The 12,123-nt window shown below is 36.1% G+C and overlaps 1 protein-coding gene across 10 annotated transcripts in view; it reads right to left on the minus strand.

Annotated features, from left to right (window-relative positions):
• Nol4 (nucleolar protein 4) overlaps positions 1–12,123 on the minus strand; it is a 350,147-nt gene that overhangs the window by 70,382 nt on the left and 267,642 nt on the right. For 7 of the 10 annotated variants that reach the window (XM_085833391.1, XM_085833385.1, XM_085833390.1 and 4 more), the window contains 2 exons: positions 7,449–7,628; positions 6,503–6,694 (listed from right to left, as the gene is read on the minus strand). In XM_085833391.1, coding sequence (XP_085689517.1) covers positions 6,503–6,694; positions 7,449–7,628 — 372 coding nt within the window. The remainder of the gene's footprint in view (positions 1–6,502; positions 6,695–7,448; positions 7,629–12,123) is intronic. The other 3 variants (XM_085833392.1, XM_085833386.1, XM_029472171.2) reach the window with 1 other exon arrangement.

Below are 12,123 nucleotides of genomic sequence, written 5' to 3' on the forward strand. Positions count from 1 at the left end.
GTCTCTCTGTCTCCCCAGAGCTGGGATTTCAGGCAGATACCCTGAGCTGGTTGTTTTGTTTTGTGTTTTATGGATTTTGCAGATTGAACTCAGGTCCTTGTGATTGTGAAGCCAGAACTTATTCTGTCTGAGCTATCTCCCTAACCTATTCCTGAAGGTTTTAATACTTCCTGTGTGGGCTGTTTTAAGGTAATGACTGAGATTTTATGTCTCTACACTAATAAAGGCTTCAATGACAGAAACGTGAGTGAGCTGTGACATCAGAAGGTAAGATAGGAGAATTACTCACAAGCATATTGTAGTATGCAATTAAAATCAAATGTTATAAGTAAACCACTCAGATCGAGTGAACATAGCTTACAGTATGTTCTGTTCTAAGACTGCAGCAAAGAGGTTGAAACCTATAAAGGGGGAAAAAGTACAAATAACAGTCTGGAAATTCAAACCTAACATGCTTACTAATTAGCTACCATTAAGCTAATCTGTCACTAAGAAAGATATGTATCAGTGTTCATGTAATGTGAAATGCAATATAAATAGTAAGAGGTACATAGATACTGCAGAGGTGTGGATAAGGACCTATGCAATAGGTAAGGCTGTTGTTGATAAAAAAATTCAGTTTAAGAAGCACAATCAGCCATTTTAATTAATACATTAATTGTGTCTGAGAGACAGAATGAAAGCAAGTGAGCAGGTACACTCTCTGTAATGTACATGTCAAGGTCAAAGGGCAATTCACAGGAGTCATGTCTCTGCTTCCTGCTTGTTGAGATGCAGGCTCTTGGTATGCCCGCTGTGCTGGCACACTCTAGACCAGATGGGTCAAGCACTTCCAGCTGCTTCTCCTGTCCTCACCAGACATCTGGGTGTCTGAGTGCTGGGATTAGATGTAGCTTTCCACATCTGACTTGTTATATGTGTTCTAAGGATCGATTTCATGTCACCAGGCTTGTGAGAGTAGGTCTTCTACTATTCAGCCATCTCCCTTTCCATTTGATGCATCTCTATAAAACTGCATAGGGGTGCTTTGTCTGGCCTCAGTGGGAGAGGATGTTTCGGATCCTGCAGAGACTCCATGCACCAGGGTGGGTGGGTGGGATTCCTGGAGGGGGCACCCTTTCAGAGGAAAAGGGGAGGGAAATTGGGCAAGGGACTCTGTGAGGATGAACAGGGGACAGCATTTGTCATGTAAATACGTAGTAAATAGGAGATGCTGCTGTACTCTTTGACATGGCACTAGGTAACTGAAACAAAGGCTTTTACTTTGTGGGGCATGACTAACAGCAGAGAAGTATACAAGTCACTGCTCATACCCCATTTTTTTTAACTTGAAGGGATTATTTTCTGGTGGTTCTAGAGTCACATTTTTCTTACCTTTTAAAAATTACTACCTCACTTTCTGCCTAAAGTAGGTATGAGAACTACTATGGACATATGTAAAGAGACAGATCAAGGACAGTGGAGACCCTGCTGAGATTCTGGTTCAGATTTCCTGACAGTGTAACAGGAAAGTAAAGGCAATAAAGCTATGAGCCCTGGGAATGAGAATTAAGGCAGAAGCTCTTTCTTCAAAATGATTCCTCTAGGATTAAACTCTGAAACTCTGGCTCTCACCTTCCTAATGCTATGACCTTTTAATACAGTAACTCATGTGGTGGTGACCCCAACCATAGGTTACTTTCGTGCTACTTCATAACTGTAATTCTGTTACTGTTATGTATTGTGATGTAAAATCTGTGTTTTCTGATGGTCTTAGTCCACCTTTATGAAAAGGTTGTTTGACACCACATGGGGTCTCGACCTATAGATTGAGAATTATTGCTCTAAGAGACTTTCAAAATAACATCTTTTATAATGCATATTTAGCAACTCAGTAGATAATATTCTCTGTAAAATTTTACTAAAAACTTAAATGAGACATTTCTATAAGCAAACATAGTCTCATAAACAACCAAGTATATAATTTCTCATAAACAATCAGGTATGAAAATTTTCAAAAAATCGAGGTTATTGAATTCAGATATCTAAGCTACTTGGACTATGTTAATATAATAACAAAATTAAGGATAGAAGGGGATATAACATTAAAAGTCTCTTTTTACTGTAGTTCTTCTAAACATTTTTATTCGAGTCTTACAGAAATGCATGTAAACATGAACAGGCAGGTGACAGAGGTCTCTGTGCAAATTCAGGAAACAAAAGAGAGATATTGTAGCATATACTAAACTGGGGGACCTTCATAAGAGTCAACCCTGTCTTATTTAGAAAGGGTTGCTTTTATCCATTTCTGTTATCACTGTTATTGAATTTAAGGCCATAGCCCTTCAGAAAAACTGATTCATTTACTGGAACAACCAAAATTTGTTCTTAAAAGCAGTTGCTGAAGTAACTTAAGGGTCAACGCCACACAGGACAATCAATAACAATTTAACACACAATATTTTTCCAAGGTTTAAATTAATGGCCGCATAACTCCATGAACTTTTATAGTCCTCTGAGAATAATGATTGTACACTGGATTAAAATTATTAGATTCATTTTTCATTAAAAATTCTGTTTCTCTTTTTAATACTTCTATTTCTAATTCTTAAAATGCTCTGGTTTGAGGTTGGTGATAAGGACTTGGTAAAAAGTGTGTAGAAAAGAATCTTTATTCAGAGATTCGAATTCATGTGTTAGAAACACTATGCAGAGCATGTCATAATTAATTTTTTTCTGCTAAGGCAATCAAAATTCACTGACTGGGTAATTCTAAAAAATTTTATACATACATACATATATATACATACATATATACATACATACATATATATATATATATATATATATATATATATATATATATAATTCTAATGTTTGTTGAATGTGTTCAATGGAATCAATTAAACATATTTAAGTCTTCTAACCTCCACTTTTAAATCCAGAGGTTAGCCAGACACTTCATTTTGCACTGAGTGACAATTAGTGCATAGACTCACAGTTGGAGAAAGTACTGAGAATAAGCAACTGTCAAGTGCTGTGCCCTGGAGGAGACATCAATATCACCCTCTCCAAGGTTAGAAGAACAATAGAGAAGAGGTGACTGAAACAGTGTAATAAGGGACAGAGGATGGAAAAGAATCCTGTGAGAGACCTTTTGGATGTGACATGAGACTCAAAGTCTCAATGGGTACTAGCAAGAGATCCATAGATTGGGTTCATCAACATTCTATCCTGGGCAGGGAAGTTATTCATTAGGCTCTGCCGCTCATTGAGGGCCTATAGTCAGTCACATAATGCTTGCCGGGATAGAAGTCACACTCTTCAATGGTATAGGCACTGGCAAGTTTCCATTGTTTAAGTATATAATTGTTCAGTCAGCCACAGTTGAATAGGTAACTCTTATTAAATTCAAAGACAACAAAAATAACATGAACGTTAAACAGGAATAGACTTCATCTAGACAGTGGTAGAAAAGGAACATGAGCATTAAGATCCTCAATTATTTGTGTTGTGGTAAAGCACAAAGCAAGAATATCATTTTGAACTTGATAAAATCAGCAGGATTTTATAGCATAATCCAACAGTTACTGGGTTTCTGATACTTGTGGGGTTTCTGGTATCAGGGACCCTGAGTAAGTAGAACTTAGCTTGCTGATTGGTCCAGAATCTCCCACAAAATAAGCCTGAACTCTACAGTTGTCTTTTACAAATGAATTTAAAATGTCTTGATTTCCTCGTTGACTTGCTACATCTTAGAGAACAAGATATACATAAAAAATGTACACATCCTGAAAATTACTGAGATTCTTTGTATCATCAGAAAACATGAGGACAGAGGAAAGTATTTTGCTTTAATATTTTGAATTTTAAAACCCTGGTGGGTATCATATATTTAAAAGTTTAGAGGGCATATTTAGTTTACTTTTAATTACTCTGAACTAGCCACAACACCTCCTCCTCCTCTCTTCTCATTCATTTATTTCATTTTGTCATATAGGGATGACTTTAAAAAGGAAAAAATCTACTAACAATTCAATATTAAGGAATTTATTATAAAAGAGAAAGGACTCTTCAAGTGTGCCCACTGAAGTATCTGCTTCTCATTTCCAAGGGGGTATCCATATTAGGGAGAATGTAGCACCATAAAGGGCAGAATTGCTTGTGCTGCAATATCATTTTTATCTACATCTTTAAGGTAGCTAGAAAGGACCATCCTATTTCCATTTGAGCACTTCATGTCAGACAAGGGGTCGTGTCTCAAAATTATAATGACCAGAAAATGGTACTATTTCCTCAGTAATAACGAATCAGATGTGCCTTATATTTCTCTGTTCCCTTTGAAGTGCTATTTATATTATATACACTGAATAAGTGAACAAATGAATAAATGGAAAATATTAAAAGATAAGTATCATTTCTTTATGGCATGTTTAAGTTTAGTTTGTAAAACTTACTGACTTTGTATTAACCTACCTTTTTCTTCTAGACATCTCAGAAATGTCTACTGAATAGACATCTATGCCCAAGTGAGGACATACAACTAATAAAGTAGCAATGATGTTTTAAATGATGTAATGTCTGAGATAAATTTTAGAAAACATAATTCAGTGATGATTTCTTTCCAAAAATGATGACTTTAAACCACATACCATGAAAAGAAGGTAAGTCTTACTGAAAGATGAAATCTCTAAATCTCATTGAAAGATGAGTAGTGTCAGATACTTGCAAAAGTAATATTGATATGATACTATCTTAATTTTTATTAAAAGATGAAAATATGTGCAGTATAGTCTAAAGTATGCTTTGTTGCAAAAGGAAATTGTTTGTGTGCCTAGCCTGTTGGGGTTGAGCCATCTCTCCAACCCAGCCACTGGAATTTTATACCAACTGTTAAGTGGCCTTACATTTGAAGTCAACATCAGGTCTTTGAGATAAGATCAGCTGTGTCCCTTATCTGTCTCCTATTGTGCAGATTATAATAATTAGATAACCTACAACAGGGAAACTACTTCATTTTCTTCTAGCAATTCTCTCGTTCTCTCTTGCTCTACATTACCTGTATTATCTAAATCTGTTATCTATTATCACTCACTTCTACCGCTTTTCTAGTTAAATTCAACATGGATATGCTGGACCCATATATATATATTTGAAAGGCTCTGTGCTTGCTGAATGAATGCAGCACAGGAAATTCTTCTTCAGATGACAAATTCATAATGTATAATAACATTTTCTTATTATGGGTCCTTTGAAAGCTTATTTTGTGCTGGAAATGACTTGCAAAGGTTTCTAGAAAACACTTTCTGTGCTAGCAGATGGGAATTCGCCCGGAGCTATGAAATGGGTGACTGTACTCTGCAGAGGGTGAGCTGAGCCCAGGCAGGAGAGGCAGCATACAAAAATCAGATAACCGAAGGCAGTAGATTCTGCAGAGCCCCCAAACAGGCTCTCAACATATGCTCTACAATACAGAAAGGTCAGCTCCACTTTGGAGGACAATATGAATATGACAAGAGGTGGGATTCTTTATATAAGCATTCACTTTATAGAATTTTACCTCCATGAAATTCACAGTATAAAGCCATATGTTGAAACCTGTCTGATCTTTAAGCAACTTCTACCCATCACACTGAAGCAGCCAGGACAGATCACAAACACTAGTGATCTAGACTTTTATTTTTATTTTTATTTTTTTTTAGGTATGAGGGGAGAAAAAAATGGTCAGAAAGTTTGTTAAATACTTCTAAAGCATGAGTTGTAGCAGTGGTAAAGCATTTGTTTGTCTCATAGTGTTCAGAGCCCCTGGTTAGAACTTCATTATTTGCAGAAAGGAATAAAACATCTCTACATGTGTAAGCACACGTGTATCACTTGGAATGTAAAAAACATCATGCATGTATTGTCAACGTTGTTGGATTTATGTAGATAAAAACAGCAGTAGAAATTCACAATATTTTTATTTCCAGTTTCTACCCCAAAGTAGTCAATGCCAGGCAAACTTATCTTCTACAAAGCAAAACAGAACAGATGGACATAGTTAATATACTTTCATTCCATCTTAGTTTTCAAGGCTACTAGTTGTTAGATAGCAGATAAGGTGTTTCCTTACATTCATAAGATAGCCATTCTCACATGCCAAAAGCAGCAACTGCACCTTCAAGACTCATTAGCCTCACATTCACATCAGTAGTGACAGAAAGAAAACGAACACAGATGACATGTGACAGTCGGCTTCTCCCTAATTTTCTCTCATAGTATCCTTATAGTCTATGAAATGTTATCACATGGTTCTGTGAGCACTGGTCTCCCAAGAGAGTCCTTATCATAAAAACAAAGGGATAAATGCTTGGGAAAGATGAAAAAGAAAGGGGGAGGGGGGATAAACACAAGCAAATGAAACCCCCTTTGACCTGACGTCATGGAAAAATAAACAAAGACACTAAGATGGAAACAAAATAGTGTCATGGTTTACATGTGGGGTTTGGATGGAATCTAGGGCTGTGTTCAATTTATAACTCACCATCTCAAAACCACTTCTTTTCATCCGCCTGCAGGACTTGAGGTAAGTACGGATACGTTTTCTGGCACGCTCTTGATACTCAGGGAATTGTCGCCTGCATGAGTCAATGATAGCCTGGATCTTTTCTTTGGGCTGCTTAGAGATTGGGACCATTCGGTCCAAGTTTTCATCTACAAACAGCCTGACAAACATCTGTTGGCAAGAGGGAGACAGAGGAGAAGGGTTTGGAGGACTGCTCTCTTCTGTTCCTAGCTTCCTTTCTTGATTACCGAGAGGACAATAATTCTCTTTTTCTGGTTTATGCACTGGAGAATTTTGCAAATGGAAAGCCAGAAAATTTAAGCAAACATTCTTTTAATGATTTTCTAAATGGTTGAATTAAGTATATATATATATAGAGAGAGAGAGAGAAAGAGAGAAAGAAAAAGAGAGAGGGAGAAGGATAGGAAGAGAGAGAAGAAAGCAGACAGACAAACAGACGGAAAAGAATGGAAAAAATCAGAAAATAACAGTAGAACCAGGACAGCTTAGCACTCACTACATTCGCTTTTAATGATAAATGGGACCGAGACATAGCCACACTGCACAGTGGACTCATCTCTGAGAACAAACAGTTGAGTATTTTGTCATGCACAATTAAGAAAGCAAAGGAAATTACTGATGACAGACAGGCATAAGCATCAGAGGACTAAACTGAGCCCCCTTCAACCTAAGCAGACATGCATACTCACACAATACAATTCCAGTCCTCAGCACCCATTTGGTTTTAAAATTCTAAACAAAACACAGCAATTCTGGTGTCTGCTTGGCAAAGGGTGTTTCATGTACTTTTAAAATCCTTCTGAAAATTAAACAAACATGGTTCTAAAATATTCACACTGACCGACAAGCAACAGCATGAATGTGATGTGGTCAAAACATAGCCACACAATGTGGAGGGACTCACATTGAAAGCTTTCAGCCTCTCAGCTTCCACACCATCTGTCTCGTTCACCTTCTCCGAATCCTCATGCTCATCATGTTCATCTTCATCTTCATCTCCCCTGTTGAGTGACAGATCCTCTGCACCTCGATCAACACTCTCATTTTTGCCAGAGTCATAGCTGGAGTAGCTATGTGCTGGAGACTGAAAAGACAGGGTGACATTGATTGTCCCTCTTTAAGCCTCTACCCAAACCATCACTTTTATACTTTAGTTTTCATTCCAATGGTTTTTAAAAAATCATGGTTATTACTTGGTAACTCTAGATAGGTGGCATTTTAAATTTTTGATCGCAGTTAATTCGAATAGATTTATAACTCATTTCCTCTATTACACCAATAACATTTCAAGACTATATATAGTTGTATAGAACAGTTACATTTCTGCAGAAAAGTTTTATTGAACTTAGCACTTCAACAGTAATTAGTGTTTCTACTTGATATTTATATTAATAAAAGGAGCAGTCTGTGGTTAATTGACAAGGGAAGTATTGACTCATACTGTTGGAGGTAGATATGACTTCAGTGTGTAGCCAGCCTGCCTTTATTAATTTTCTTTGAACACACTGGAATCTGAAGAACAAGGATATTTGATTAATTTGCCCAGCAAAGATTATAAAAATATTACTGAGAATAGGGGTATTAACTATTTGATGCTTTAAATTAGATTTATAATTTATCTAGGAAATCATCTTAAAATAATGTCTGATTTGCACATAATAAAAATATGTGACGCTTCTTCCTGACACATTAATTGTGTCTATACCTTAGCATGTATAAAGGACAGGGTAAATTAAAGCTAGATGATTAGCTAGATGCACTGCATATTTCAACATAAATAATTAATAACCTGAAAAATTAAATATTCAAAATTCATTCTCACATATTAACTATTGATGGCCTCTGTAGAGGAGAACTTGGGGTTGGTTAGAGCACACATGTATCCATGTGTAAATGATATTACTCTATAACAAGTTAACTGATTTAGATTAGATTGTTTGTAATTGGAGATATTCAACTTTTATATATAACCACATATTTTGTTTTAGGATCTACTGACTAATTTGAGAGTTAGTTTAGGAGAACTGGGTTGAATGAAACTCTCAGTGTATGTTGTGGTAAAAAGCTTAATTGTACACAGGTAGCTAGACAACAGATTATGTTTTATGGTCCCACTCATACCAGCTATTACCACCAATACCAAAGGCTATTGAATTATTAAGCAAAGATGCAAGAGAATGTAAAGATGACCTTTCTGTAGTTGCTTTTATTATCGGCACAAAGATTTTGAGATATCATAAAACAAATAGTTAAAATTTTCAATAGAGGACAAAGAGAAGAAATTAGTGTTTATAACTAATCTACTGGTTCCTTTTGTGCTTGCAGCTATCCAGTGAGAAGCTACCATCATCCCAATACTTCACACAAAAAAACAACTTTCCAACACCTAAACAAACTTGTATCATTAACACAATAGAATATGCTTGTTTAAACTCAGCTCTGCCTGAAGCAAAAAGCTATAAAGAAATGTATTCCTCAATACACATCCTCTCCCCTCTTTCCCCTTCTCCCTTTCTCTTAAGGTATAACAAAAGTACTTTTATTAAATCTATCATACATACTAATATTAAAACTAAACAACAACAAAAAAAGTTCATTCAGCAATCCTCTATTTCCTAAAGAATCTCAGGATATTATTTCTATTTTCTTCTACAGGAGTAGTCTGTGATTTAGAAATCCTTAGTAATAAGCTGTTATCTGTTATATATCTTTCACATATAAGGTGTATTTAAGTTATTAAATAATATATTGTTGCTGCATCCACTTCTTTGTTTCAACTGAATATAGAAAAGGGATGGCATTATCATCATTCAAAAGCAACTAAGTTTCGTTCCTAAGGCACTGGTATTAAAGAGGTTGCAATAAGTCTATTTTTCATTTGTTGAATGATCATCTTTTTGAGTGAAATACATTTTAAGTATAAAATACATTAAAGAGAATAAACAATTATTGAACACATTTTTAAATAAGATGAGGACAATAGAAAAAAAACACTATTTTTGTTTTAATTGTCTAAATACCTGTGTGAATAATTTCTTCCCTCAATAAACCTTTGTCAAGAATCTGTTTAATAATAATGAGCTTTGATTTTTGTCTCAGCTTCACTCTAAGTCTTACACGTATGTATGACTTAAATGAAACCTGAGTGAAATAATTAAGCAACTTTCTCAACCTTCATAAATAGCAAATGAAATTAAGAAGATTTGAATCCAAGCAGTATCACTTTGAATTGATTATATTAAGTGTATCTTAACTATAAGGTGTGTGTGTGTGTGTGTGTGTGTATGTGTGTGTGTGTGTATGTGTGTGTGTGTGTGTGTGTGTGTTTGTGTGCTGTCTATGAAATTTCTACTTACTGTTACAATGTTGGGGAATCAACTAATGGGGCAATGCTTTCTCATTGCCAACTTATAAAATGAAACATCTTAGATATGACAGAAAGCCCACTCCATCTTTTAATATGTAATTATAAATTCAGTTTAAGATATGAAAGTGAACATGCCCTCAGGAAATCTGAGCCATGGCATGTCTGATATGTTTTGTGTAGGTTGAAGGTGTTTAGTGGTCTATAGTCAAGTGATGCATGGGACTTCACATGCTGCTCTATATTGATATGACTGATTTGTACAGGAGAACTAGCATTAGCACATTTATATATGGCTGGTTTGGCAAGTTAAGGTTCTTGTTGCCAGGCCTGACAACCTGAGTTTGAGTTCCAGAGCCGACATGTTGGCAAAATAGAGCAAGCCTTTTATGTTGCCTAATGATTTCCATATGTGCACTATGGCACATACATGCATACACATATGCACTCGCATACATACACATAGAAACACAGTGAAGATAAATAAAAAATTTAAAACTCAAATCTATAAAAATGACTGAATGCATGAGGATGGTCATGAGAACACTGCGTAATTCCAATATGTCTGAAGGATAATTTTATGTGTCATGTGCATAACAAATTGGTTGAGTATTTGATTAAGCATGATGCATGTGTATGTCTGCTAAGGGGTTTATGTATGAAGGTAATATTTGAATTGGTGTTCTCAACAGTGTAGATTTTCCTTCCCAGAGTTGGTGGGCAACATCCAATTCTTTAGGAGACACAATGTACAAACAGGAAGAGAAACAAAGATAATCCTACCCATTGTGTCTGACAGATTGAATGGAGGCCAAGTGAGGCTTATTCCATGTGCTTGCCAACCTTTAAACTCACGCTTAACACTACAAATGACTTTCCTAGTTGTGTGCCTTTCAGAGCAATGAATGTGGCCCTTCTTGGTTCCCAAAATTCATTGACTCATATATCTGCATATCATCCCACCTCACTCTCTCCCTCTCCCTCTACCTCCTCCTCTCTCCCCCTTCATTCCCCTCCCTTCTCTTCCCCCTCTCCCCTTTCCCTTCTCTCCTCCTCTCTCCCCGTCTCCCACTCCCTTTCCCTCTCCTCTCTCTCTCCCTCTCTCTCTCTTCTATCATTCTATCTATCTATCATCTATTCCCTTTCCATTTTCTTAATTTTACTGATTTTGTTTCTTTTGAGAACTCTAAGAAAATCTATTATTCACATTATTAATGGTTCACTTATGGCTGTACAAATTGTCAAAAGTAATAGAAAAGTCTAGGCCATTCAGGTTCTACCTGGTAAGGTAGAACTAGCTAAAGAGTCAGGGATCATGGGAGTTGGAGAGTGGAGAGAATGCTTGATTCTAAAATAAGAATGGGTTTCACACAAAGCAAAAGAGACATATGTAAATGAGCAATCAAGGCAATTTCACAAATGCATACCCTGGTGTCTGAGACCACCATAGGCTGTGTTGTAGCTCTTATTTATTTTTGATCTCATAACATTGGCGTTTTGCAAGAGTCTCTATTTCAATAGATGAAACACTTCAGATCCAAACCTCCCGTTCAAAGTCATATACTTTCATCTTAGTGTTTACATCAATAGAGCTGAGCTTGGCAGTAGGCAGAATCCAGCAGAGCTATATGTCCAGAAGAAATCTTTGTAACACTTGTGGTTCAAGTTCAACCGTGCCTCAAATTGAGCCCTAGACCAGTGGTTCTCAATTTCAGTGTTGCAATTCCTCTGATGTTTGAATGACCTTTTCACAGTGATTGCATATCAGATAGCGTGCATATCAGATATTCATATTCATTGATAATGGTAGAAAATTTAGTTATGAAGTAGCAGCAAAATAATTTTATGGTTGGGGTCACCACAATATAAAAGGGTCACAGCATTAGGAAGGTTTAGAAACACTGCTCTAGACCTTTTCACCATGTGACATTTTGCATACACCACCCACTCAAAATCCCTTTTATATCTTATTTAAATTTGGGTTTTATTAGCAGAAATCTAAAGTGGTACAGAGAACAGTTAGTGTAAGACCAGGTTAACAGTATATATTGGATCCAATGATCACTTAAAAACACAGATGGACCCTACTAAGCAGTCAATAGCATCATGGAAAACAGAAAAAAAACTTTTCTTCAGTTTGTTAGCATGGAAAAAAAATGAATGATCTCTACAATAGGGGATCTTAAAGGGTCAATGTCTCTTTAATTTCTTCACA

Source organism: Mus caroli, unplaced genomic scaffold (assembly GCF_978045245.1).
Source record: "Mus caroli unplaced genomic scaffold, Mus_caroli_1 scaffold_19, whole genome shotgun sequence".
Lineage (NCBI taxonomy): Eukaryota > Metazoa > Chordata > Mammalia > Rodentia > Muridae > Mus > Mus caroli.